At 49.6% G+C, this 27,931-nt stretch overlaps 8 protein-coding genes across 8 annotated transcripts; 2 read left to right on the forward strand and 6 right to left on the reverse strand.

Annotated features, from left to right (window-relative positions):
* Positions 1 to 225: 225 nt before the first annotated feature.
* Asppvi_001858 (uncharacterized protein) lies at positions 226 to 1,348 on the forward strand (the record flags this gene model as incomplete). Its single annotated transcript, XM_043307391.1, has 3 exons — positions 226 to 496; positions 553 to 662; positions 728 to 1,348. 3 exons carry the CDS (start codon positions 226 to 228, stop codon positions 1,346 to 1,348), a joined length of 1,002 nt encoding a protein of 333 aa, XP_043163326.1.
* Positions 1,349 to 10,112: 8,764 nt separating this feature from the next.
* On the forward strand, positions 10,113 to 12,024 carry Asppvi_001859 (putative MFS peptide transporter; the record flags this gene model as incomplete). The annotated part of the gene is made up of 5 exons (XM_043307392.1): positions 10,113 to 10,116; positions 10,160 to 10,438; positions 10,487 to 10,622; positions 10,666 to 11,312; positions 11,363 to 12,024. 5 exons carry the CDS (start codon positions 10,113 to 10,115, stop codon positions 12,022 to 12,024), a joined length of 1,728 nt encoding a protein of 575 aa, XP_043163327.1.
* Positions 12,025 to 12,195: 171 nt separating this feature from the next.
* Positions 12,196 to 12,713, reverse strand: Asppvi_001860 (GFA family protein; the record flags this gene model as incomplete). The annotated part of the gene is made up of 4 exons (XM_043307393.1): positions 12,196 to 12,267; positions 12,313 to 12,426; positions 12,476 to 12,561; positions 12,608 to 12,713. The coding sequence occupies 4 exons, from the start codon at positions 12,711 to 12,713 to the stop codon at positions 12,196 to 12,198; spliced, it is 378 nt and encodes a 125-aa protein (XP_043163328.1).
* A 1,479-nt stretch (positions 12,714 to 14,192) lies between these two features.
* On the reverse strand, positions 14,193 to 16,043 carry Asppvi_001861 (MFS transporter; the record flags this gene model as incomplete). Its single annotated transcript, XM_043307394.1, has 5 exons — positions 14,193 to 14,246; positions 14,293 to 14,791; positions 14,820 to 15,247; positions 15,294 to 15,659; positions 15,783 to 16,043. 5 exons carry the CDS (start codon positions 16,041 to 16,043, stop codon positions 14,193 to 14,195), a joined length of 1,608 nt encoding a protein of 535 aa, XP_043163329.1.
* A 473-nt stretch (positions 16,044 to 16,516) lies between these two features.
* On the reverse strand, positions 16,517 to 19,339 carry Asppvi_001862 (uncharacterized protein; the record flags this gene model as incomplete). The annotated part of the gene is made up of 4 exons (XM_043307395.1): positions 16,517 to 18,539; positions 18,782 to 18,930; positions 19,049 to 19,169; positions 19,254 to 19,339. The coding sequence occupies 4 exons, from the start codon at positions 19,337 to 19,339 to the stop codon at positions 16,517 to 16,519; spliced, it is 2,379 nt and encodes a 792-aa protein (XP_043163330.1).
* A 559-nt stretch (positions 19,340 to 19,898) lies between these two features.
* On the reverse strand, positions 19,899 to 21,594 carry Asppvi_001863 (sugar porter family MFS transporter; the record flags this gene model as incomplete). Its single annotated transcript, XM_043307396.1, has 3 exons — positions 19,899 to 21,067; positions 21,114 to 21,439; positions 21,497 to 21,594. 3 exons carry the CDS (start codon positions 21,592 to 21,594, stop codon positions 19,899 to 19,901), a joined length of 1,593 nt encoding a protein of 530 aa, XP_043163331.1.
* A 3,053-nt stretch (positions 21,595 to 24,647) lies between these two features.
* Asppvi_001864 (uncharacterized protein) lies at positions 24,648 to 24,941 on the reverse strand (the record flags this gene model as incomplete). The annotated part of the gene is made up of 1 exon (XM_043307397.1): positions 24,648 to 24,941. One exon carries the CDS (start codon positions 24,939 to 24,941, stop codon positions 24,648 to 24,650), a length of 294 nt encoding a protein of 97 aa, XP_043163332.1.
* A 1,229-nt stretch (positions 24,942 to 26,170) lies between these two features.
* Positions 26,171 to 27,172, reverse strand: Asppvi_001865 (uncharacterized protein; the record flags this gene model as incomplete). The annotated part of the gene is made up of 2 exons (XM_043307398.1): positions 26,171 to 27,074; positions 27,159 to 27,172. 2 exons carry the CDS (start codon positions 27,170 to 27,172, stop codon positions 26,171 to 26,173), a joined length of 918 nt encoding a protein of 305 aa, XP_043163333.1.
* Between the last annotated feature and the right edge of the window lie 759 nt (positions 27,173 to 27,931).

The following is a 27,931-nucleotide window of genomic DNA, read 5'->3' on the forward strand; positions in this document are numbered from 1 at the left end:
CCACAACTTCTTCATCTTACCACTATGCTTCCCAGAGTGACATCTATCTTTCGTGCTCAAGTCACATCCCCACCCTCTGCGTGCTTTACATCATGTCACCATGAAAATCTCCTCTTTCTTAACATCACCAGTTACAGCTTGATTAGCACCAACAAACAATTAACGTCGAACAAAGCTTTACTCGCATTGGATTGCTTACTTCTGATTACTTGGATACCATCAGCTATGGCCAGTTCAAGCGGTCCAGGTGCTCCGTTCGAGGAGACCGAGCGCATCAAGCTGGTCCACAAGATTACCGACGCAGTAACCACGTTGCCGTTCTTCAAAGCCGATGCGATAAAAAGCTTCAAAACCTTTTACGCGTGCTTGTGGCTTGCCGATATGGAGAAGCTACAATATTTAATTGATCGACATCTCCCAGATGGGCCGCATTGGCCTATTGAGATCTATGACAAGTTCTGCCGCGTTGGGGCCGAGGGCAAAATAGGTCAAAATTGTCAGCCTTCATCCAGTCTCTATCGTTACGTACGGCTAACAGCGTGTTCTATTCAGGGCAACAAAAGGATCGACAGGAGGAAGCTGTTGACTCGCGCAAAGGATCATGGGAATACATGGACTCGCCCAATGGGAAGAGGCCCAAAAGACAGTCTGCAGAAGTTGCAGTAAGCTATGCCTTCCATTCAGACCCTATTGCAACGGACCTACCACTAACCACATTATATCACAGTGCTGCGACCGTGATAAAGCCTGCATTCTGACAAATTGCAGCAAGGACATCTGCCAGCCGTACCCTTTATATCCCTATTGGATGAATGATGAGAATATGGATGACGTGCAACATTTTTTCGCTGCTCTGAGAGAGTTTTGGAGTGACAAAAAGGTACACGAATGGTATAATGCCATTTATGGAGACGGCTTTGGACCTGAAAAGCCTGAGAATCTCATACTCCTCAGTCCAAATGCATATGCGCTATACGCCAAGGGGTACATTGTCCTTGAACCTGTCAACAGAGATGCAGAGGGCAAGTGGCTCACACTTAAGCTTTGGTGGCTCCAGCAACATGAAGGTGACTGTGTCTACTTTAGTATTATCCCGCAACTTCCATCAGATATCCACCCATCAGACTACGGTGCTGCTCTGCATGATATCCGCAATGATCGTCCACTCCTCTCTGGTGAGACGATCACCCTTGAGACACATGATCCGGAGAATTATCCTCTCCCAGATACACGGATCCTTGAAATGCAGTGGGTCCTGAATCGTGTGCTTGCGTTAAGTGGTACTGTGAAACCGAATGACCTCGAAGACGATGAGTGGCATGAAGACTCAGATGAGGAACTCATCTAATTACCCATGCCTGCGTTGCAATCCCTAACGATTGGACTGAACGAGCTCGATATTGCAGGGCGGAAAACAGCGATCCTTGCTACACCAGAATCACTTCGCATCTTGCTCCCAGTCGTCCTTTCATGTCAATAAGATGCTCGTGCTATTATTGCGTTCCGTGGGCTTGATTCTCTCCAGCAGTGTGATACCTTTGCTTCTATCAAACTCTCATCCGAATGCGTGACCTTGTGGATTGTATGCGCCTCCCGAGATAGTCTTTGTGTGTCTGATTTCCGTCCTTTTCGGACTAGGTATGGATTGTCTCAGTTATTAATAGCTGTGTGCTTGGCCAGGATTTTCATAGTCAAAAAGCATGCAATAACAGAACGACTTGCAAGTTCTGGAGAGTTTAGCACAGCGGAACAGGACACATCCCAGCGATATATTCCGGTTCGCCTTCTGCCCAGGACGAKGGCTATGCTGCATTGTAGCAACGCAGCCTGCATTTGACAAAGATCCCCGTGCAGCCTGAAATCTGCTACAGCTGAAGGTACTATTCGGTTTCATGAGCTTTGGGTGTCATTTCCTTGGAGCTGAAGGAGAGATGTCCGTGGATACTGAGAATGGCAAGAACCGAGTAAGAAGAGTACGAGCAACCTCTTTGAATGAACGCGTTTAACAGAAGACGAATTTCGTATAATACAAAGATCGCCATGCGCGTTGTCAAGGCGGAGTATTCAAGAGTATGCTTGACTGTATTCCAAGGATAACTAAACAGTATCGTCCAGTAATGTTCATGGGAATGTATGTAGCTCTGAGCGACAAGACCGATGCAGCTGCCGATGTGCAGGCGGTTGTGTTGGATAAGCTGGGTGATTTGTTAGTTTGTTTGTCTTGATGTCTCAGAGAACATGAAAGAAGCGGAAACGCAGCCAGAAAGAAAACTACTATCGGTGAGCTTAATGGGCCAGTTTGCTAAAGAGGAAATGGTCACATTCATAGAATAAAGCACTGTGACCCCTTAGAGCTGTTTTGGAATCAATGCCCGCCCTTCTCTATAAAAGGCCGGACGATCCTGTCATAAATTCCTATGCTGGTTTCCTGGATATGTCTGAACCCTATTCTCCTAATGGTCCACGCATAGGTGCTTTCTCTGGAGCTAGGTGTATTCACTATGATATCCTCTTCAACCTATACAGATTATCGCCACTATCTACTGAAAGTACGCGCCGTAAATGGATCAGATATCGACGTGGAAGAATAGTCTAAGATTGTCCAGCGCGGCGCACCGTTGATGTCTCACTATGCGGTTATATGCTCCCTGTACTGTGGATGCCGGTAGCTTTTCCGAGCCCAGGACAGCAGAAACCCGTCCCTTGCATGTAGCTCAATTATGTGCATACGAAGATGTTGAATATGTCCCTATCATTCACTTCTGGGAAGATATGCTGATGGATAGTGAATAATTACTACCCACTAGTGAATGGGCATTATGTACCCCTTCTCTTATATCTCCCTCTTCCTTCTCATTCTTCCCATCACCACCTATCTTGAGACGAAGTCATTCAGACTACTTCTGCTGATCAATTATCTTCCTGAGACTTCAACCTTGTTGATTTGATCCACTCCTCTAAGCTGCCTCTGACTCCGGTGGATAATCCACTGCTGGCCTTGCGCGGTGTCCAGCATCGGACTTGATGTTCAGTTGATGAATATCGCTGCCGCAAGACCGGGTCTAAAATCCAGTTCTAAAATGGAGTTCCAGACTCCATTCATTTCTCCTTCTTACACACTGTGTGTCCCATGCTGTACGCCGAGTTGCCTCTGCACCTGGGCCAACTGCCTCTCAAACCACGGCCACTTTGGCATCATCACGAGAAACATTTCGTCCGCGGCCACCTCGGTGGTAAGTTCACCCCCTTGTCCTTTCCGCGAAATCTTCGCAGCTAACGTCTTGCAGGAAAGACCACCCTCGCCTCCTGCGGACACTCCTAGGGCTCAATTGTATGCTCCGCCGCCCGCCGGGGTGGCATCAACCATCTAGGAGTCAGCCTCGATGGTGGACTTGCTTCTAGATACTTAGTCCAGCCCTGAAAGGCTATCCTCATGATTAGAGCCAGGGCACAGCCTCCTTCACAGGCGAGATAAAAACATCTAGTCAAGTGTTCATACATCAACAATTCAAGGAAGCCGATGCGGCATTCAAGGATGTTCGGGATCGCCTGGAGACATGCTCAATGATGGAAGAAGAGTACAGCTCTCTCAATCTTCTTGGTATCGTGGCTAAGGTTCTCTTAGGGACCCGTCATTGCTGGACTGTCGCCGCACTTTCAAATATTGGTGGGTGCCGTGCCTTTGCACCACTGCAAAAACTGGGATCTTTAAGATCGACGTCCCTTTGCTGTGGACTAAATCGATAGCAGTACGTCGGCTTTCTGTACGCGTAGTCGCTTGACGACATGATTAAGGCCGGCGGGGAGGCCTGCAAGTGACAAAGTGAAGGGTGTGCCGACAGCCAAGACCCCACGGCTCAAGAGTGAGATTGTTCATTGACAATTGTTCATTGACACTTTTACTGCGAGTGGCTTCACCTTGGGGCCATAATCAAGGCCACAAATCATATGGCTCACTCGTGATGCTCCATCGTCCTCCGGATTGTTTTAAAAACAATCTACGTGAGACTCGAAAGGTGGCAACTCGTTCCGCCGAATGCTCCAAGGCCTGTCACACCAGCCTACATTGAACAGCCCAGGGCGAACCCAGCCCACGTGCTCTGTGAGCCGGTACGTCTTGATACCTTCTTTTTTTTCCCGTTTATATGCTAATATTGATTTGGACCAGACAGCGGGCATATTGATCTGTCCGCGATAATGAAATGCTACACGGGCATTTTCGACCGCAGCCGTAACTGTACAGCTGCTATGCACAGATGTGCAGGGCTTCCAGTTTGACCAGGCGGACTGTAGATGACCTTGCCTATGATCAAAAGGTCGTTGGAGGTGCTGAGCGCCTTCCGCGAGTTAAAGGAGCAATCGATGAAAAGTCCCATGCTATCTTCGCTTAAAGCTATATGCAGATGAGTTTTTGGCGGCCACGTCGAAACCATCTGATTGGTCTTGAGGCATGTTTCATTATATCAAAATGAACATAGAACACAAATGCCGAAGGCTCAGATCGGAAAAGGACCTGAAGGTCAGACGACCGCCCCCGCAGCGAAAGAAGAATTATAAGGTCGAAAATATCGAGTCCAATCATTGACATCGTCTTCAGGGCGCATGATCCAAATTTGCTCCAATAAAATGTGATCCTCGTCTTTGTCCACTGGCCTATAGTCATGTGGCTCGCCCAAATGTTTCTTGATGCGCTCAGCATCAAGTACATCACAGCAGGGCGACGATGGGAGAGAAGGGAGTCAAGCCCCTGGTTGAGCAGGGCGTTGTCAATGATAACGCTGGCGCCTCGATCCAGAAACACACAGGCAGCGTTCCATGGGTCTGGTGTCTTTTGCATTGATGGGCTGTCTGAGCATTGGAAATGGCCGTGATATCACGGACACCATGAACCGAAGCAAAGGGAAACAGGCGGCTGGCTGATTGTCAGACCAAGACCTTGCTCTCTACCTTCCCCTTCTTCATCCATCCCAGACACCTCGTTTCTATTCATTTTTTTTCCATCTCCAAATCTCTTATGCACCTTAGTACTTCTACCATTACCCAAGCATGGATGCGGCTAGTTCCGCGGTAATTCTCGACATCCTACATGAGGATATCGCGGCCACTATGAACCAAACCAAGGATAAGCAGCCCGCAGGGCGACTGTCAGACCAAGACCTTGCTCTTCACCTCTGGCAAGAGGAATTAACTACAACCCCCTGTCCACACAGCAACGCACTCCCGTCAAGGCCAGCCCGACAGAGACAGCAGCACAAACAAAACCAGCGCCATCAACTTCTTCGGCATCTACGGAGGCTGTCAGCGTGCATATCCGGCGATCAATCTTCCACGTCTTTAATGGATGCGTTAAAAACCCTGGGTACAGAAGCACTCCCCGTTTACGCTGATATTCGGAGCTCAAAAAAATGTGAACCTTATATGAATCATATTGATTCTGTATGTGATATAATCGGTGCCAGCATCGATGGGTTACCTCCGGGCTGCTGTCCGAAGACGAGTGCGGAATGATATATCCCGGCAGCTTAGACTGGGAAGTCTGTGCGGCTTCTAATATTGACATGGCTATCTAAAAAAACCAAAACGCCATGGCCTACTTCATGGTCTCACACCTCACTTTAGCAAAAAAGTGCTTTTGGGTCCGTCTGGGGAAACGTGTCCCTCCAACAACCACTGCCGACGAGCCAGGATAAACATGAAGTGCACAAGCTAGACAGGGATCATGGAGCATTCCTGATCGTCATGAACATCTGCCGCTCCGCTCTTTCTCATTGTTGAGATAGGAAAGAGTGGCAAATCACGGGGCAGTCGGCTTCAGGAGCTAGCCAATGCTCCCAACCTTGGCCGAGGCGGCCTGATCGTGAGCGTTCCCTACGCCGGCTCCTTTTTGTTAACTCAGGAGATAAGCCTGAAGAGCCTAGAAATACGAGGCCACCCCGACGAGCAATTCTACAAAGGATTTCGACAGACGGAGCCCATACGATGTGCCTTGTTTTCACCACCCAACATAATCGGAGCGGGGCTGTTGGACGTGGATTCACATCTGACCTACCGACAGTAAAGAAATGGTGGGAAGCAGGGGTTGAAGCTAATGCCATTAGTCCAGCAGCGGACATGACTTCCGCCCTAGATGTGAGTTTGGATGACTTCGTCAGCGTGGGCAGACACCCACTGCAGCTCGTTGGAAGAACGGTTATAACGCCGGAGATACATGGGATACATACGGAAGAGGGAGAAGTAGCATTGGATTTGCCTATTGTCTATGGCAGCTAACGACAGCCAACGTGACTTGGAAGTGCCTAGAACTGGCACTGTTACGAAACTTCAGAAGCACTTGACCTCACTAGAAACATGGCTGGATGGTGCAACCCTCCGATTTCCGATCACCAGTCCGTGGGGAAACAAATGGAAAACTTACTCGATCCGGTCCTAGGTAAATCTAGACCGCGCGAGTCTGCGCGTTATCGGAGAGACCCTCGAGGACGAAGCGCTTGCTAAGAGCATTGCTCGAGCTGTGGTAGATGATGGTACTGCTGTGACTAGATCATAGCTTGGTTTAGCACGCCTGGCCTCATGCTCAGTACGACTCTGACAATCATAGCCTCACCCTTGGATTGCCCAGACATCCTGTCCCCTGACCAATCAGGCGTGGCCTAACTTTTCAAAGACAAAGCGAAGGAATTGATTGTTTTCACAATTTTAGATACTGATTTCAACTGTTTCTTACGAAAGTGGCCAGTCAGCACACGCAGGCTGAGGTCTCCAAAGACCCCAAGCGTCGTTGCATTATTACCCATTGACGAAGAGCCTCTCCATGAGTGTGCTGTGAGCACAGAACCTGTTTCGTCGACGGATAGTCTGCTCGTATTCAGGGCCCAGCCTGGCAATTCGACACGACAGCAGTCAGCAGGCTCGCCGATCATGTCTACGAGACACGGAAATCAGAGATTTGGGAAATCCTGCAAGCGCAATCAAAAGAAGGGATAGATACGAACCCAAGGGCTGTGCATCTACGGCCTGGGATTTCACGAAGACGACAGTGATGATGATCTATTCTCTGTCTTTGACAGTCTTCTCGCCTGTCCTACGGCACCAAGTAAGCCCGGAGTGCTCAAATCAAAACAGAATCCGAAAGGGATTCGTTTCCTTCCTTACCCTTCCTGCTCCAAATACGACGATATTTACACTTTTTTCTTTACCGCATTCTTCCTGCAGTTATGGCTTCTACCACAGCCACCCACTACCAACCATCCGCGGCGTCCGGTTCTGGTGGAAGAAATCAACAACGGGGATTATGACGGCAATCACCGCCCTCCTTATGGTGGCAAGGGGCCAGCTCGCATTATGGTACATCCGGTACTTCACTCTCACTATGAATGTTCTGACAATGGATGTCACAGTATAGAAGATGCGGTGCAAGCTGTGCCAGCGGCGCGGGCACAAGGAGGCGGAATGCCCCTCACGTGCCGGGCCCGCGAATGCCCAAGTATGGACTGATGACACTTCTACTGCGCTATATGAGCTAATACCTCCTTAATAGGATCCCTCTGCTCAGGGAAGCCGATCCCCCCAACAGCGATGAGGGCAGCTGCAGAGATACAGCGAGCCATGGTAGTTCTGGATGCCTGGCCTCGTGCTCAGCACGGGATCATCGCCGTCGGCAGACATATCAGACGTACGGTGCAAACTCTGCCAGCGACATGGATACAAAAGGAGGGGAATTGCTCCTCACATACTATCCCGGGAAATGCTCAAGTATGGACTGATGACAGATTTACTGCGAAATATGGGCTAATATCTCTTTAATAGAATCCCTCCGCTCAGGGAAACTGATTCCCCCAATAGCGACGTCGAAAGGAGGGCAACTGCAGAGATACATGTGAGCCATGGTGGTTCAGCACGCCTGTCCTCATGCTCAGTACGGGATCATCGCCGCTGGCAGACATATCTGGCAGGGACAACCGCAGGCTGCGCAGGGTGCATGAGAGGCAGCGGCAACACAGCAGCTAGAGGAGATGCAAGCAGAGAATGACGAGCTGCGGGAGGTGGCCCGGCAGCTCTACTTAGAGCTGCTGTTTATTCACCACCAGCAAAGCCAGCGGCAAGTCGAGGAGGACGAGGATGAAGAGGACAGAACTGGAGATCAATAAGGTCTTCCCTCCGCGTCGCTCACACCAATGCGGGCCTCCCTATCCTTCCCCGCCTTCTAATCCCCCTACGCGTCGTCCACGGATGGAGGGCCCAAACAGCAGGGAGCGTCGTAGAGAACGGCGCAGGCTGCAGCGCCCGCAACAGCAAGTGCAGGAGGAGGCTCGGCTGCGCCAAATACAAGGCCAGGAGGATGAACGGGAGCAACGAGTTCATTGGCCTCAGAGCGAAGAGAAGAACACTACGCGGGAAGCCGATCACCATCAGCTTCTGTGCCATGTCGAAATTGTTGCAGGAAGGCAACATTGGAGTCCTGGTGGACGATGTCAGAGCTCTCCTAGACCGGCAGGAGAGCCGGAAGCAAGTTTTCCTCGAGCCCGAGCTCCGCCTACACCTATTGACCCTTCTTGTGGTTCTGTGGTAGAAAGAGGCCTCGCTTCAGGACATGGACAAATGGGGAATGGCGACACAAGAACGTTGCAAGTCTATCTTTTGGCGAAGTGGAAGTTCCCGCTGCGGCAAAACTGGAGAAAGCTGTCACCCTGGACGCAAGTGTCGTTGAAGGAATTGAGTATAAGCCCTGCCTGCTGGCCTGAAACCCCGGAATGTCCAAGCTTTCCTTAATACACATCTGGTATAAAGACGCGCTGATCCCTGACGCATCCTTGTTAACTAATCCGAGCACTATCGACATAAAGACGGTTAACAACAAGATGTTCTACATCCACCGATACACCGCAGCACAGACATCTCAACAGAAACTGTCCTCATACAACTTCCGCCACTAGCTGTGTCCGCACATGACCACCAGAAAGCTCCATAAGCTTTTCGCCTCAGTGAGGGATGTCTGCGACCAAATTCGAACTCTCCGGCACAAAATCAACATGACCCATGAAATGTATTCGATGTTTCATGACATATACTGCAAACCAAGCATCCATGATACACCATCGTCGTCATACATGCTTTAACAGGCGCCTTAAGACGTGTCTCTTTTGCTTTCGCCATGAGCTGATATGCGTGCCTGCAACCAACGTTCCACTGCGGAGCTGAGAGCTTGCTGTTGGGTACGTTCTTTAGTTTGCAGTAGACCAATTTTTATTTGATAGCGATTCCTTGGTTAATTGTTACTGTAACTTATGGGCCTGGCCACTCTGGCAAGCCTACTTTAACATCTATTGCTGATACAATGTCTAAGAAACATCCAGCGTTCATTACAGTGTACAGTCGTCGTTTATCTGGCGTAGTGTGGTGCTATCAATCGGTTCTAAGAAATTGAGTCCCCGAAACATGGCTAAGCTAGGCATACAGCATGGACCGCATGGAGGTTGTAGTTCTATCTCACATATTTTTGACGTCCAAGCGTCGGATATTCGCCACGAGGTCAATGCAAGAATGCAGCGAATTGTACAGAAGTATTCACCCAGAACTTACCTATAGCGCCTTAGTCTTTAGTGGCGGGGGGATACACGTTCCATCTTGCATTAAATCTCGTTCTACCACCTCTACGATTTTTCCCTGAAAGGCAATGAAGCACTGATGGTAACCAATGGCGAAAAGATCCAGAAGCTTCGAAGACTCAGCGTTCATTTACACATTAGGTAAAATTGAGCTGTTAGCTTGTTGACAGAACAAATGCCAGACTGACTTGATGGCGCGATAGTGGACTCGAATTGATCAACCTGCTTTAGCATGACCCGCGCCCGTGATAAGAACTTCAAGCACGGCTAAGCAACAAATCCCACCTGAGGTTACATTGCATATTCCTACCGCAATTGGCTGTATCCGATGAACCTGATTTGATACTGACCAGCTAATGTTGCATGATTGTCTTACCGACGGAGTCCGTCGCTTGCATAATTGCAAAGGACAGACCTCGATGGCGCGACCAGCTGAGCATCGATAAAAAGGGAACCATCCATCTCCTCGTCTAGAATCATGAATGCCATTTCATCGCAGGTGTCAAAATGTGTAAGTCCACCTGCCCGTTGTCTAGCTCTACTGACAATAGCAGCTTCACCAGGTGATACCATTACCGGCAACGCGATCACCTCCGGGTTGACTGAAGTCAAAGGCGACCTCGAAAAGCACGACTATGAAATTACAGCCACCTCTACGGAAACAGACGACTACCCTGCTCCCACAGAAGAAGAAAAGATATCGCTGCGCAAAGTCCCTGCAACCCTCCCTCTGGTATCGTTTTCGCTGTGTATTGTCGAGTTCGCGGAGCGTGCATCCTACTACGGCGCCAAGAATATATTCTCTAATTTCATCCAGCGTCCTCTTCCAAAGGGTATACTCCCTGTATTCTTTATGAAAGGCTGATGGTAACCGAAGACAGGTGGAAATGGGGCTGGTGCTCCCCCGAGGGGCACACAGGAGTCGGCTGGTGCGTTAGGAATGGGTCTGCAGGCTGGCCAAGGGCTTGTGCTTCTGTTTTCCTTCTTAGCCTATGTCCTGCCTATTCTCGGTGGATGGTAAGTTTACTCCTATTTGTTGTTGACCCATCTGACAGTACAGGTGGGCGGACGTCCACGTGGGCCGCTACAAGGCGATCTGCGTCGGTGTAGCAATCTGCGGCATCGCACATATAATCCAGATCATCGGCGCCATACCCTCTGTCCTTCAAAAAGGTCCAGCGCACGCCGCCCCTCCGTTCATAATCGGCCTTCTCCTTCTGGCGCTCGGAGCCGGAATCTTCAAGCCCAACATCGCACCCACCATCCTCGACCAAAATCGCCAGAAGAAGCAGTACACCAAGGTTCTGAAGACGGGAGAGAAGGTCATTGTCGATCCGGAGTTGACTACCACGCGAACGATGCTGTTCTTCTACGCGTTTGTGAACATCGGGGCGTTCTATATGCTTCCCACTGCGTACGCAGAGAAGTATGTTGGGTTCTGGCTGTCGTTTGTGCTGGCGGGAGCGATATACTTTCTTCTCCCAGTCGTGTTGGCGTTGGTGTATAAGAAAACGTACAAGCAACCTCCGAGCGGCAGTTCAGATCTCACCAAGGCTTTCAAGATCATCTCGACTGCTCTCCGTCGCAACAAGTACCGCGTCTGGAAGAAGGATTTCTTCAACGCCGCTAAGCCTAGCGTGCTCGCCGCGGAGGGGATCCAGGTAGATTGGAACGAGAAGCTGGTAGACGACGTGCGACGCACGTTGGGTGAGTTTACTCCCTGACACTTTGCTTGAACTCCTCTAACCACCACACAGTGGCCACCGAAGTCTTCTTCTACTTCCCCATCTGGATCCTCAACGACGGGGGCATCGGCTCCGTCTCCACCAACCAAGGCGGCTCGATGACCACCAACGGCGCCCCCAATGATCTCCTCAACAATTTCAACGCCTTGACAATCATCGTCACGGTTCCATTCCTCAGCCACGTCGTTTACCCCGCTCTCGCGCGGTACCGGATTCGCTTCGGCCCAGCAAGCCGGATCGCCTTTGGATTCATCCTCGCGACCATCTCCAGCGTCATCGCAGCAATAGTACAGTGGCGAGTTTACGAGACCTCACCATGTGGCTACCACGCCTCGGCGTGCGATGGCGTCAGCCCACTGAGCATCTGGTGGCAGATCCCGAACACGGTGCTGGGTGCTCTCTCGGAGTGTTTCTGCAATGTGACGGCGTATGAGCTGGCTTATTCGCGGGCGCCGCCGAGTATGCGCGGCCTACTCGTGGCTGTGTTTTTGTTTAACAATGCGTTGTCCAGTGCGCTGGGGGAGATATTGATTCCGGCGACGCAGGACCCGTGGCTGATTTGGATCTGGGCCGCGCCGGGTATTGCGTTGGCTGTGCAGACTGTGGTCTTCTGGTGGCGGTTCAGACATTTGAATGATGAGGAGTTTATGACGGATGAGAAGGATTATGAGTAGTGAGATGACTTGATAACTCATTGTTAAGTAATGAAGGCCCTTCCTCAAATAACTCATCCTCTCACCGCAATCGCCGCAGAACACCAGACTCTCTCCCCAGAAATCATGAACAAGTCACCTTCCACGTCCAAATGCCCACTAAACAGGATACTTCAAAACTATGACCAACCATTACAACAAGTTCTTCCCATCATACTCACGAACCTTCAACGACTTGATATCAATCCCTTGAATCGCGCGTACCTACACATTTAGCATTGGCTCCTACGCGGCCAGGGATGGACCTACATTGATCCCCGTAGGCTGATCCTCCTTACCAGGAAGATCAGCTTGCGCATACATGCTTGTCCCACAGGTCCGGCAGAAGTAATGGGGGTAATTGCGCGATGCGAAGCGGTATCCCTATCACTATTAGACCACCTTACAGGCGCCAAGAACGGAGAGAGTATACCGATACTGCGTCCTTGTCCATTTCAAAGGTGACCTTTGAGGTGGGGACGAAGGTAAGCATGTACCCGTTGATGTGGCAGATGGAGCCTATGCCCGTCAGCTAGAGGGACAATGACAAGATCAGGAATCATACAGTTGCATGAGACGACGTCCCCTTCTTCAATAGGAGGGGATTTGGAGAAGGAGAGTTTGACGTTGCCGCAGTGGCAGCTTGCGGTGTAGGACTTTTCATCTGACATTGTGAGCGTTGTTTGTTGGTTGTGTCTAGATGCGGGAACGGGAGATGCGGTTATTTATCAGCATCTCGTATTTCGCAGCTTTATATGTAGTCGTTGAGTTTGTGGTTGGGAACGCCAGAGTTTCAACAATTTCTCCGGATTGTCTCAGCCACCTTGTCAACAAGTCTTATGAATCATATCCTCGGCTACATGAATACGAGGTTGTGAGTCAATACTAAATGTACATCCGTATTCAATTACCTCTCTGGGATATGTGGCCAGTTGATTCATCAAAGTGGCTATGGTAACAACTCACTTTATGCACATAAGGTTTGCCCTCGGTCAGCTTGCATCGATGCACGTTAACCAGGACTGGCGGCTACTATTTCCACGTGGAGACTATGGCGTCGATGAGGACCCAACACGCGGGAGCCGGCCATGCACCTTCTGCAAGTAGATCATTCAACAATATACGTGTCAGCACTAAAGACATAAATGGAGACGGTTAAGCATCATGATACGAGTACTTACAGAAAAGGAACCAGATTTAGAAGTGTCTGCCCCCAGATGCTTGGCGGCATGAAGAGCAGCGCGGGTCTGGGACATTTAATAGCCATGATATCTGTTTTAGAGTGTCAAACAACATCCCCCCCCCTGTGAGTATTTACCTTATCCAGAAAATAAGTATATCTACACGTAAAATAATGGCTGGTAACTTCCCTACAAGACCACACATTGATGGTGGAAATTCTATGGTTTCTAAGCTTAAAGTGCATCTACTCCCGGATATCAAGCAGCATTAAATCTTATAAAAGCGGGAAGCGGAAAGAAACGCCAAAATAAAATAGCATCTGAATAACTTAAAAAGTACCCCGCGCCATTGCGAGTACTGACGGGAATCAAAACGATCAACAGCATCTCACCAGCTGAAAGCCTTTTGAATGAAGTTGAATTCCATTGACAGATAATCATCACTCACAAAGGCCTTTATGTAACATTTCAGTTTAGCAAGTTCCAGACGAACCTTCATTGCCTTCTGTTACCTTTGGATGTAGATGCACGCAAAGCGCATTTGAGTTTAGCCGGGTACTTGGAGTAAGAGTGATCCCAAGGTCATTCAACTGTGTTGAACACCCTTCATCCAGGTTAGCGCCGTCGCGGAGGTATTCTTGCATTTGTGGACACCAGTACTCTTGCATGAACTGCATGAGCGATATGCTGAAGGTCTGGCACTGATTCAAGAAGCCTGTTACAATGTGGTTGTACACCTCAATGATTTCTGCCTCATCACAAATCCTATCTGCTTCATGTGGATCAAATGGCTTCAATATATTTAGGCCTGATTTCGAACAGCGAAATGACCTGCAACACGTATGGGTGAGTTCCAGATCTTTGAATGTTGCCAATCATATGACGGTCTCTGCTGTCTCAAGCGTCTTAGGAGCTAGCTCAAGGATCCTGGAAAGCGCCATTGGTAATTTCGGTAATGGACAGCGTGACCTATATATCCTTCCGTGCATGCTTACTATATTTCTTCCTCAGCGTGGCCCCAGACTATCCACATTAGTGTACGCTTGTAGCATAGAAGACATATACTCACCTTCATCAAAACGAATGGAATAGGTATGAACGCAATGGACAAAAACGCCAGGGTGGAACTTGCCCATCCCACCCCAAGGTTTTGATACATTGCCGTTGCAAACAAGGGAAATCCTGCACCGAAACCTGACCGGAAGAGATCGTTCCACGCAAGCACAGACGCCGCATAAGCTGGATACGCGTCGGGAAGATAATTCAGAATTGCGTTGAATAGAATGAACGCTCCGACTGCGAAGAAACCGGAGCCGATGATAGGCATGATCCAGTGGATTTCCGGTCGTGCACTCCAGCCGAACCAGAACAGACAGATTGGGATAGAACAAGCGCCAACGACGGTAGGTCCAAGTCGAGCTTCAGATGGGATATTTCCGTTTTCGTCGAATTGAGGCTCGAGGTACTTGTGCATCCACCAGTAGTACGGCGGAATCGTCAGGAGAGCGGCTATGAGGATACCCAGGAAAGCAAGGCCTAGTTGGCCGAGGTTGAAGTGGTAGATGCCCCTTAAAGACGATGGGGAAGGATTCGAACCAGACGTAGAGGAGGCCGTATATGAGCGCGATGTAGAGATTGAGAAGAAAGACCATCGGTTCCGTGAAGTTGAGAGTAAACGGTCTGACCAGAACAATCATGAGCATTTCCCGTCCGGTAAGGCCTTCACTCTCAATCTCCGGCTCGCACTTCAGGTTCTCTCTTCCGGTCAGTTGGCGCAGTCGGCGGGCGCGCCGATACAGGATATTCGCTGACGATGTCTCCGGGAGGAAGAACAGCAACATGAGAAGTGAGAATCCCGACAACCACATCAATTCCCAGATAGTCCATCGCCAGCCTTTTGCCTGTGCAGCGAATCCCCCGACCAATGGTCCCATGACAGGACCGCACACGGCACTGATGCCCCAGATGCCAATCGCATAAGCACGCTTTGCTGGTCTGAACATGTCGGCAATCGTTGCGCCGCCCTGCTTATATTAGTTCGCTGTCCATATCGTTTACGAGGTTCCATACCGTAGCGAGAGGAGGCGACCCAATGAATCCAGTCAGAAATCGAAGCGCAAGCAGTGTCCCTAGATTTCCCGCCAAGGCTGTCGGGACCTGTAATGCAAAAAATACAGCCAAAGTGAAGATATAAACTGGATTCCGTCCGATGTAAGGAACTTCACTCATGGGTGACCAGAGCAGCGGGCCTAGCCCGTATCCTGCAACGAACAATGTCAAGCCCAGCGTTGCTGTCACATGGCTGACATGAAAATCCTTCATCACAGCGGGAATCCCAGGAGTATAAATCGCACTTCCAATGTAGACACTGAAGGTCAACAGACAGACCTCGAATGTGACAAAAACCTTCTTGGCCAGTGGCCAGTTTTGAGGATTCTACCGCGTCATCAGCATAAATGACTACGATGGCATAGGATGGAATGCAAACCTCTGAATCATTTTCGTCCCACCAATCAATGGCATTGACTTCTTCTCCATGCTCAGGATTGATTCGCACACCCGTGAGGCCTTGAAACCGATGTCCATGATGTCCCACGCCGAGGACGTAATCGCCGGCACCGATGCTGTGTTGGCGAACACATACTCATCTGGAGCATTATCTCCATCGGTGCGACCCGTAGCGGCCATGCGAGCTGATTTCTCGGTATTGGTGTATCGCTGCCATAGTGACGGGTCCTTCTCCGCGTATTTGAAGAATCGGCCCTTGGTGAGGAGCCGAACGGCATGGCCAGCGACCGAATCTCGCATGAGCGTGGACATACTTCCTAATTTCCCGACAATTGTGCATATTGATCATCGTTCTAGCACGTTGTCATCCATATGGCGGTATTAGTATCATCGCGATTGCAACAAGTCGATGACGTAGGAAGGGCTGCTGGTCCCGTTCCTTTCCTGTTCCGGCAAACGCGACAGAGCGACATTAGCAGTATGAACATGGAGGCTCGGAGGACGATCTCGCCTGGGCAATACTGCCTTCTGAACTGAATTATGTTTTATTCTGCGTGTTTCAGGGCCCAGAAGTTTCGTCGTGACGGGATAAATGGAGTTCGGTATATTGATCATTGGGCAAATTTCCATTCTCCAGCCCTTTGAGGGAACCAAGAGTCCGATATCCGCTGATATAAACAAAATGAATGGTTACTTGGAATACACTGAACTTGCATGAAACACACAGTAGCGAAAGGGAACCAGGGAAACGGCGGGGAAAAGGCCGAAGTAAGAGCAAGCGCAAGTCAAGATTGATCCGTCAAAAAGCTGGCACCTGAAGGGTTCAGATACACGGGAAGATCATCGAAGGCCGCATCCTGGAGAGATCGTGAAAGGCAACCAATATGATGCTCGAATGAGTCGAATCCTGGCGTGAACAGTGGCAGGAATGGTATGGCCTCATCGTTGTGGAAATTCAATGATCCACTGCTGAAGGAAGTCGCCATATCTTGGCTATTCGTGGTTTGCTGAGGCTCATCCTGACTGCTTCCAGATCTGACGGTACTTCCAATACCAGAGTCAGGAGTGCTGGGCATCCTGATTTGCAACAAAGATTGGATTGGTAGGCGATGCACTTGCGCCGGTTCTCGATACTCGCGCATTCTCCGAAAGATCTGATCAAAGACCTCGGCATGAGTCGATCGCAGGACTCGTTCCAATTCCTCCTCCAGAGCATCACTAAATTCTTCCGGAATCACATGCTGTATAGCAGTTCGGACAGCCACGGGTGCAGCGGCTAGGAAAGCCTCTCGGACGAGATTGACCTCGTATGAAACGAGCGGGTCAAGATAGGGGCTCTCAGGCAACGGATCTTCAGGAAACAAGATCTTGTAAATGGTGTTCCAGTTCTCTCGATCTGTCTGTCTTGTGTTTCTTTTGCTCAGTTTCCTCAGTTGGTCGGCCGTTGCGCAGACGAAGTTGGCTTTGGGCCCCACCGGACAGTCGACATCACGAGCGTGTGTGTCCCTGTCGTGTTCGGTCTTGAAAGTTTCTGAGCATCTCGGGCAGTATATGGGCATGCGGTGCTTGCGACTTATGTGTTGCTTCACTCGGGATGAGTTCTCATGATCTGACATTCCACATGTTCGGAAGCTCTCTGGATGCCGCTTGAAGAAGGGACAAGCGAATCGTAAGGGTCGGTCTTCTGATTTGGATACTTTGAACCGCTTGGAGGGCTCTTGAATACCATCACCGTCACCGTTACTGTCATCATGGTCACCATGATTGCCTTGGTGGGAAATCTCATCCGGCTTTCTCTTCCCCCCGGAAGAGGTCCCGTCTTTGGGGCCGGGTTGAAAGGAACAGGCAGCAACATGACCTGATGATGTACCATATTCCCGGTGTGGGTTGCAATGCTGGAGAACCCTTGAACCTACAAGCGAGTACAGCTTCTGCTTGTAAATGCGCTCCAGCCGGTGAATGGTTAGCTCATTCCACTTTCGCCCAGTATAGAGATGGGCATCCTGATCGTCGAACAATGACTCCTCGTCTGCATACATTTCTGAATCACCTGAGTCTGTGGTATCACTTCCTAAGGGTGAACGAATGCCCTTGTTCAGCGATGGGAGGTCAATTTTCTGAGATGGGGTGACATTTGCGTTTAAGGAAACCCGTAGATCATGGCCAGGCTTTGAGGGTGTACTTGGCTCCTGAAACCGATTCGTGGCCTTCGATACGGCTTTCTTTGGCATAGGCAATGGTGGCTGCTGGATGTGGTCTGTGGTCTCATGCTTCGTCTCCTTGTGCCTTTTGAAATCGCTAAAGGAATAGAAAATGTTCCAAGCAGACTCGTCACACAAATTACATAGGTATGTCTGGCTGATAGGGATATCCGCAGAATAGAAATCCGCATTCAACTCATATTTGCCGTGGCTGTCATGGAGGAACTCGAGACATGAGTTTGACACGCAGTCATATTCCTCGCCATAAATTGTGGCTTTTGGGGACTCGCGTCCATCCGGCCCCAATCCTGAGTCGACGCTAATCTCACTCAAATCAAAATTGTTACCTTGGGCAGGTTCTAGCAAGGTTGTAAATGGTGCCAGGGGGCCTCTCAGAGCCTGGAGATAAACATCCTCCAAGTCGACGCCGAGTAGACTGCGCCTATCCTGATTTCCAGGGATAATGCCACATTCAGCAGAGCGCTCTATGCTCAGAGTGAGCATTTGATCTACGAGCTTCAGACCTTTGCTCGGAGGGATGAAAGGGTTGAAGTGGTCAATAAAGTGACATACTTCCTGTTGAGTAGTTTTCAGGCGATGCTCAGGCCTGTATGGCAGAGATGAGCTCAGCACAGGTGTGCTGAAGCCCAATGGTCAGTGGCGCTGGAGCACAGCCTTGCCCACTATGCAGGGTCCTATTGGTCGAGCTAGCGTACTGTATCGTTAACTACGTACCAAAGGCAAGGCAGTTTTGTATCAGTATCAGCTGCCTGCTTGTTATTGGACTGATCGCCATGGATCCCTGCATAATACATAATGACAACACAAATGTGCTCATCACTACCATACCTTATTTCCATCATACTCATTCCTGTGCTGATGGAGATATCAGCAACCTCCTCAAAGCACAATGTTGTCGATAACACCAAGGACACGGGCTTCCATTCAGGAATATATCTATCTTTATTCAAGTCGCGCACATAGCCTGACAAACAGAGCTATGGTCAGTCTATCTCTCCGACCCCTCAGCCCTTGAAATCGAACTTCTGATAGTAATAAAACAGCATGCTACCATCGCTAGTACAATCAATTCCAGAATATCCTGCAGCCACTTACCAACATGCGTGCCACTCCCAACGTGGTGATCCGCGCAGCCTGTTTCCTGCAAGTCGTGCAATCAGAGTCGCAGTACGAGGCCACAATGGCCTCCTTACTCTCCAGGCCATGCGCATTGCCCCTAGAATCAGAACGGAAGATCTGATCCATCAGTTACTTCTCGTATGTGGTCTAGAAAACGACACACACGCGATGAGTTACCGACTTCGGAATCTTCTCCTCATACGTCGGGTTGCGATTTGCAATGTTGTCCTCTCGGTGGTAGGTGCCGCTCACTCTCATGAGCCTCATGATATGCCATTCTCATTATCTTAGACTGGTGACAACACTCCCACACAGCTTATTCACTCCATTGAGCACTGCTCAGTGCATGAGTCTCTCACCGGTGCGATCCATAATCCATCCGTTCTTCGAGGTGCAGATTGCGTGGCCCTTCTTGAACCATACACCATTCTTCCTCATCGTACAGGCGACGAGGAAACAGGAAAGAAGGCGTGTCGAGCACTCATGCTCGACTACGAATTGAGCCTCCGACATGCGCTKATCTGGACATTCGTTGCTGTCATAATCTCAATCATATCTGGGGCTGTGGGTGGATCCGCGGCTCCGCATTGGGATCTCAACCTTGCTTTGTCTGTTACTGGTGGGATGCTGACTATCTTCGGTGTGATTCAAGCTGTTTTATTATCGTGCATTAAACATATTTAATTCTGTATCTAGAATTGGTTGGCCATATATCATAGGATAGACAAGAATTGTAGACCATATATCATAGGATAGACATAACAGTCGTATTATATATACTACATCACTTCCACATCAAACGTCAACACGTATCAGAGCGTCACAATCATGCCGTCTTAGGAACAGTCTCCTCGGCAGTCTCCAGATGCGTATCCCGGGCCTTCTCCTGCTGGATCTCGCGGAAGGTAATCGTGGGAGTCCAGTGCTTGCTCAGGCGCGCACTGCTCACCTCGGCGTACAGCTCGTCCACCTGTTCAAGGGTAAGACCCTTGGTCTCGTAGATCATAAAGTACACGAAGGAGATACACAGGAAGCAGCAGCCACCCCAGATGAAGAAGATCTTGGACTGCAGGTTTGCGTTGCCCGGGCCGTAGTCGACGAGGTAGGGGGTGGAGTAGGCAATGGCCCAGTTGAGCAGCCAGTTGGTGGCGGTGGTCATGGAGAGGGACTTGGCGCGGACCTTGAGGGGGAAGATCTCGCCGGTGACGACCCAGGCGCTGGGGCCCCAGGTGGCGGCGAAGAAGAAGATGTAGATGCAGATGAAGGCGATGGCGGCCTTTTGGGCGGGCTCGTTGTGGACGATGATCTTGCCGGCGGCGTCCTGGCCGGTGGTGGTGGTGCCGAGGATGGCGACGAGGAACTGCGAGACGCACATGCCGATGGCGCCCCAGAAGAGGACGGGGCGGCGACCCCATTTCTCGATGGCGTAGAGGCCGGGGAAGGTGGAGCCGACGTTGACGCAGTTGGTGATGAGACTGATGGTGAAGGAGTTGCTGAAGCCCGAGTTCTTGAAGAACTGGGTGCCATAATAGAAAATAAAGTTGATGCCGGAGAGCTGCTGCAGGGCTTGCAGGCCGCAGCCGGTCAGAAGGCGCTTGAGCAGGTTGCCCTTGAAGCAGTCGAGGTAGGTGGCTTTGCCGAGGCTGAGCTCGTACTCGTGGTTGGCCTGGACCTCGGCCAGTTCCTCGCGGACGGCAGGGTCGTCGGCTGGCAGGCGCCGGAGCTTGCCGAGGGCTTTGGCAGCGCCTTGGATGTCGCCCTTCTTGACCATGTACCGGGGTGTATCGGGGAGGATCAGCATACCGCCGATGAGGATGATGGCCCAGGCGAACTGGACAGCAATAGGGATGCGGTAGCTGCCGGTGTCGTTGCGGTCCTTGGTTGAGTTGTTCACAATGGAGGCCAGGAGGAGACCGATGGTGATGGAGAGCTGGTAGGCACCAACGATGGTGCCTCGGATCCACTTGGGCGCGGTTTCAGATTGGTAAAGAGGGACTGTCTATTAGCCAGGATCAATCTACCACGGACTGGAAAGACATACTCAAAGCAGAGATCAAACCAACACCGAGACCGGCAAAGAAGCGACCAGCAAGGAAGATGGGGATTGCCGTGGCGGCAGTCTGCAAGATAACTCCCAGGATAAACACATGGCTCGAAGCAATCAGAGCCCAGCGCCGACCGATCCTGTCACCCATGGGAGCCGCACCGAGAGCACCGAAGAATGTACCAGCAGAGAGGATGGAGACGATCGCCGCAGACTGAGAGGAGGTCACGTTCAAGTGTCCGGTGCTGTCACGGTACCCGGTGGAGAAGAGTTCTTGCCAATAGGGCATGGCAAGAATGCCGCTGATTGTTCCTGTGTCATAACTAGACAGCAGTCAGACGACGACCATAGAAATGAAATAGAGAGTGGAAGGGACCTACCCGAAGAGCACACCTCCAAAGGCAACGAAAAGACCGATGACAATGGCCGGCCAGGATTTGCCTGCCACGTCTGCTGGCTTCTTGAGCATGAACCCCATTGTGCGATATTATAATGAGCAGTTGGAAGAGAGGTGTCGACTGGATGAGAGACGATGCTAGGATGACGGGGGGAGCGGTTGCCTTTTATGTGACGGAGCAAGTGAGACAGTTACACTACAGCATCGGTCAGACCAATCGACGCCGCCCAAAAAAGTCACAGCCGTCTCCTCGGTTAAACCAAATTCGGTCAGCATAGTCGATTCTAACTTCTTGGCGGAAGTTTAATCCCTGCAATCTCGGCGCAGGATAGAAAGTTGTAGACTCGGCCATGACCCCAATCGCCATGCCAGTCCCTGTCCGTCATGCGAGGCCTAGATCCAGCCGAGAGTGTAGAACCAGAGTCATGAAGGCGAACTTTACTCATCAAGGCGCCCGGTGAGGGAGTTTCCCAGATCGATTGGGGAAGAGTGGCCGTGGAAAGTGTGCTTTGACCCGTTGTGGATAACGTGCATCCCCCATGGGGGAGAGCGGGAGGTCTGAAGGGGGGTGCCATCGTTCGGCTTCCCCCAGTTTCTGCGACGCCGGCCCGGCTGACGGTCTGTGTCGCAGTGTTTGCTGAGTCTGACTGTGGGGATTTGACTGTCCTCCGGAGAAATGGGCCATAGTCAAAACTCCGTCCCGAGCAGATGATTGGTTTCCCTCAAATATTTCCGCCGAGGATTCTCCCATTGGAAAACTCCTCGTGTGTTGGCGCTGTGGCTGAACTCTACCGCCAAATAGCTTCGAGGACGATGGTTTGCCCTGGCCAAGCCGGCCACACTCCGAACCCTTTTCCTGGTATATTCACCGAGAATCTTCCTGATTCCCTGCAGTTTGGCATGTGAATGGTTGTATTCTTCCGACCGCGGGGCCCCGCACCATCCGGAGCTTGAACTACCTGTATTGACCGATCTAACCGTAGGGCACTCTGTCATATCTTTCTCCCTCCTGACAATCTGTTGTCCAGTCCACTGTCGCTTCCGATGTTCGTAATCGGGACGACAAAGTTCGGGCTAGACAGCGTCGGGCCATTCACTCATGATTGATGTATTCCTCTGCTCCCCACATCGACCATGGATCGATAAGGTCGGTTGGGTAGTTACACTTTGTATTTATCATATGACCTAGACCACTGATTGGGTTGATGAAGGGAGGCAAAAGTTGGCGACATGTAACTGCCTAACTGCTGATATTATGATTACTGCTGTTCGGAAAGAGCTTATTGCAACATTCAAGCCTACCATAATAGTACGCATGTGCGAGTCCGTTCTGATAGTTATTATACACGTATTGCGTGGCTAACATTGGGATCAAAGCAGACCTCTTGGCAATTAAAACAATGCTGGTTCAGCCATCCAAATCTGGACACTTGCGCTTGAAGGTTTTAATAGGGCATGTTAACTGCGCGATCTCGGCCGGATCCAGTCGTCTCAAAGTCTTGTTTTTAACCAATTTTTCAGTGGTTAATCCACCATGAAGTGTAATATGTTTGCCGTTTCCTGGCTGATTGAACCACTGCCGGGCGTGTCCCAGGTCAGCCCAAAAATCACTACAAACCTCGAAGACATGATATACTCCACTGCCTGTGTCACAMAGGTTCCTGGGAGGAATGGAGCGATTTGGGATAGGGTCACAAATAGGTGCTAAATATTTGCCGTCTGGAGCGCCGACTCGGTCAAGAAGCGTGCCCTTCTTAAACAGAGTGCTATTCCTCTTCTCACTCCCACAATTGTCAATTGTGAACCCGTCCCCTGGAGGGTTTCGGTATTTTCCATTTGGTGTGTTGGCCCACTCGTTAAGATACTGCTGAGGACCCAGCCCTCCGAAGCGATCGTAACCTTTTAGTAGCTGTGAAACAATGGGCGGTTGAGTCGGCAGCGCCGTCGGGCCTAGCCTTGCATCACTACACTTGCAGTTGGTAATAGTTGGCGTTGGTGATTTTACTGGACACGAAGGCGTGCAAGTGGTTGGCGGCTCCATCTAATGAGGTCAGTCACTTTTCTTCACTATTCAATCGTGACGAGACTAACTAGAGGAGGGTCCGGTGCGAGAGCCATTTGGCCAATCTGAGAAAGAACATAGCAGGGTAGAAAGATAAGAGCAACAAGTGTAGGCAACATGTTGATGGCTCAGTCTCTGTATAACTATATCGATACTAGTTATTTTTTTCCCTGGACATTAATTTGGTCCAGCTTGACTCATGAGCGATGTCTTATATATGCATTATCTTCCTATCGAGCCGATCCTTTGTGATTTGCAAGCTTGACAATAGTTCATACACCCATCTGTACTTGATTGCACATCATCGATGGCATTCAAGGTAACATTGAGAGTTAATGATGACGTCTGGAAGTCAAACTAATGGCCGCTTGCGGGATCTGGCTCAAAGACTTTATGAGGTTGTTGAGCATAATGAGTATGATCAATGCTATCTGCAATACAACTGGAGTATGCGCGATAAGAGTGAGATCACCCTTCACACACCCAACGCCTAGACCATTCCTCTGACGTTGAATGGCGTATGAAGTGGAGCTTAAGAATATGGAGCATTAATCGTTTTCGTAGTAGACGTCAATCATCTAGTTATATGACTGTGGCAAAATAATCATACATTTCAACGATGGACATGACCCGCGCCTAAAGAGCATTATACTTGAGCTTAGCATATCTGCACTCATACATGGCATACAAAGTCGCTTGCGAGCATCGGGCCATTACTCGTGATTAATTTATTCCTCTGCTCCCCATATCGTCTATGGATTGATAGGGTTGGTTGGTTAGAATACACTTTGGTCGTTTATCCGATGACTTAGTCCAATGATCGGATTCATGAAGAGAGGCAAGAGTCGGCAACACGTATGTAACTCAACCTACACGGTAGCAGCATGAGCCAAGGCCGAGTGCATCGACCAAGTATAAAGGGGTAGTCTGATCCGATCTTCCTGGGCTATTGTGCAATAACGGTCTGCCTTTGAAGCAGCCAATTATGCCTTTTCAAAGTCCACCTTTACTAGGGCCGCAAGCGTACGGACTCTCAGCTCGCACTCCGGTTACAAGCCCACGCTGAGGGGCACTATATGTTTCGGGACACCATAGGAAGCCGCCCAGTCTTGTTCCCCCAGTGTGCCACGACCGAGTACGGCAGTGCGATAGTCTGGTTAGTCCCTATACTGACGGCGTTCCACACATCCAGCGCACCATAAAACTGAATCGCATTGTTGGGCTTGCGGAACAAAATCCTGAGGAGGTATCCATAGCCCTCCCCTTCGCGCCGATACCGCTCGTATTCCGCTCTGGACGGCACCAAAGTTGGGTGACTCACATTCTCCACAAGTGCATGGCCTGTGAGAAGATGCGCAATCTTCATCGCTGTTGCGCTGCACCTTTGCACCGGTCTGCGTAGTCGATGCAGTTTTCGCTGAGCAGTCGGACGTTGAATAGGAAGAGAACGTCTTCGGGGCTATCCCGTAGCTGGGAGCGGATCATTTAATAGTACTTGGAGTTAGGGTCGACAAGGAGATGCCAATAATTTTTATATGAAATATATGGTGATTATTATTATATTAATTACATCTAGGATATCAATTTAATATCTATAGTGCTGAATGGGTGGTGGTTAAAAATTGTGTAACTGTTGTGTTTATTAAAGGTTGTGCATATGTACATGTATAAATCACCGTCACTTTCATACCAACCCCTGGTAGAGATGATTATTCCCTTATATCTCAGCGACCACTAGATATTTTGAATAAGCATTTCATATTTAATAGACTAGATACTGAGCTATCTAGTGATATTAGTATTTCTATAGAAATCCTAACAATTAGTGATTAGTAAAGCAAAATATCATCACCAAACTAATAAACTGATAAAGCCATAACTAATCGTTTTAACGGAACTTAAATAGGTTTGGGGGTGGGGAAACCAAAACCGAAGCAATTCCCTGGGCTACACACGGAATCCAAACCACTGTGAGTATGGTGGGGGTCGGATTCGATTTTATCGGTTTGGTTATGCCACTCTATCTATTAGTTCTGTAATTATTGTGGCAAGCTCTTGTAGGGGATTCATAGTTTAACATTTAAAGGGTCTTAAGAAAGTAAGTATGCTCTATGCCAAATAGAAGAGTCTCTAGGGCTTCTACGATTAGATTACTAGACCGACTGTTAAGATATCAATTCAATAAAATGTTTCACATAAACAGTAGCTTAAGATACTAGAGAATATGAGCAACATACTTTGGCTTTTCACAAGAGTACTGCTTTAGACTTCTGTTGCCTTGCCTTATCAAAACAGCCCATTGAGAAAGCAGAAACTGCTGACCCTCCATTCCAACAACAGCAGACATACGTCTAAGAGCACATGGCATGTATGAATCACTGGCATGGATAACTGGCATGGATAACTTTGCTCTTCACTGATTCACCACTCTAGTCCATGGTGATATGAACGCACAGTGTGGCTAAGATAACGGCCTACTAGTAGGCACACATGTGTATTGAAGTGAGTGCCTGCACATGGGTGATGTGCCGATGTCATATAATGGTAGAACCAAAAAGCATCGAAAGAACGTTTGAATACAATCCCAAACACCAATTACACAAAGTTCCAAAGTAGAATAGCCTTCACCAAGTCAGGGTTAGCAAAATCAACATAAACTCTTCCCAGTCTCCCTTCACCCCGTCTGTGGATATTTCCGAGCAGCCAGTCACACAGCCTCGGGTTGATAACATTCGCGAAGTCAATTGGTCTTTTGACATTTGTGATATCGTTCCAAAGATTATCGAGGGTGAGATTCTCCAGCTTATCCAGGGACTGTTGCGCACAGGGAATCTCATAGTAATCCCCTTGATTAGCTGGCGATGAAGTTCCCAAGGCCCATTCCAAGACCCTCTGGATGTGCACCCAATGAGCGTCAATAACGTCCATATCCCCTGGAAGATCCGTGCGGGGCGCCTCGGGGCCTTTCAGCGGAAAGGCCCCTGCACCGTTGTCATTGAAAAGAACCATTTTCCCAATACACTCGCTCAGTTTAGGCTGCTGGTCGAGGACGAGACCCCTTGCCGAGAATTCTTTCCGGATCATGTCATTGACCTGCCCCGGCGCCTTGTCCTGGTCAGGTTGACGATCATCGCCCCAGTAGTCCCACTTGGCCTGGAACATGATGGTTTCGTTGGGATGTTGATCCAGCCACTCATGCATGGTGTGCAGTGCATCTCTCAGATGTCCTTGCAGTGTGACTTTTCCATGACGGAGAACTAGGTCTTTGCCGATTCGCAGATCAATGGATCGCACGCCCATATCCAGTTGTGCGCGTATATCGCTTGATTGACAGTTGGCAACTTCCATCTTTTGCCAAGCCCAACCTACAATGTTGTCCGTTGTAGCGTGGCTGTTGTGGGTGGCTGGAAGAGTCAAACTTGACAAATACATCTGGCTCTGGCGTTCAACTCCGAGATGCTCGCGCAACTGGGACAGCCAGTTAGAGGGATCCGCATCACTAAGAAAGTAGAGCTGGCGTTAGAAATTGACAAATGACTATCATGCGCGCGGGGAGGAAGCGTTGATTGTGCAGTATGCTTACAGGATTGGCGCCATAGTGAATAGTTGGTTGTTGGTATTTGGTTGTGAAATAAAATTTGGTAGCGAGGGGGAGTAGAGAAAGGATCAGTTAATGTTTTCAGGGGGACAGAAGTCGGGCTTGGTATAGTAACTAGAAGAGAGAGATCGAAAGACCAAGGTTGATATTAGCGGTATGGAGTATCCCAGGGGATCATTCAGCTGAATATATATTGATGAACGGGAAGGAAAAGGCCAGATTTGGTGTCTCGATCCGAATAGCCATCACGTCCTGTTTGCTCTGCTTTATTCTTCTCGCAGAACTGAAAAGAATTACATAGTCGCGATTGAAAACAGCTCGATCACAAAGCCACCTTAGTGATAGCGCCGGCCACCCCGAATATGTCGTGGCTGGCATTCTGCAGGACTCTGAGCTTATAGACAAGATTTTTGGAGCTGAAAGCCGCTGAAGATGGCTTATTTAAGCGAGCCGACAAATCTGTCAGCTGCACACGGCCCCAGTGTGGGAGCAGATCGCCTCAATTGCCCCGGAACGAGAGGACCGTAAGACGCCACCTGTGCATCCGCGTGGGTAACGAAACAAATCTTGAAAAGTCCAGATTACGCGGTGGAAAGAATCTAGGATCAGTGGGATCAAGTACTGCATAGCCCCGAATCTGGTCTAACAACCACATGTGCTAATGAATATTTGAATAGTATGTAAAATTAGAAGAGACTCAGAAGTTATCTATATGGATATAATCACCAACACAACCTTGGAAGACAGTATCCGGCAAC

The sequence above is a fragment of the Aspergillus pseudoviridinutans genome (assembly GCF_018340605.1).
Source record: "Aspergillus pseudoviridinutans IFM 55266 DNA, scaffold_10, whole genome shotgun sequence".
NCBI classification, from domain to species: Eukaryota; Fungi; Ascomycota; class Eurotiomycetes; order Eurotiales; family Aspergillaceae; genus Aspergillus; species Aspergillus pseudoviridinutans.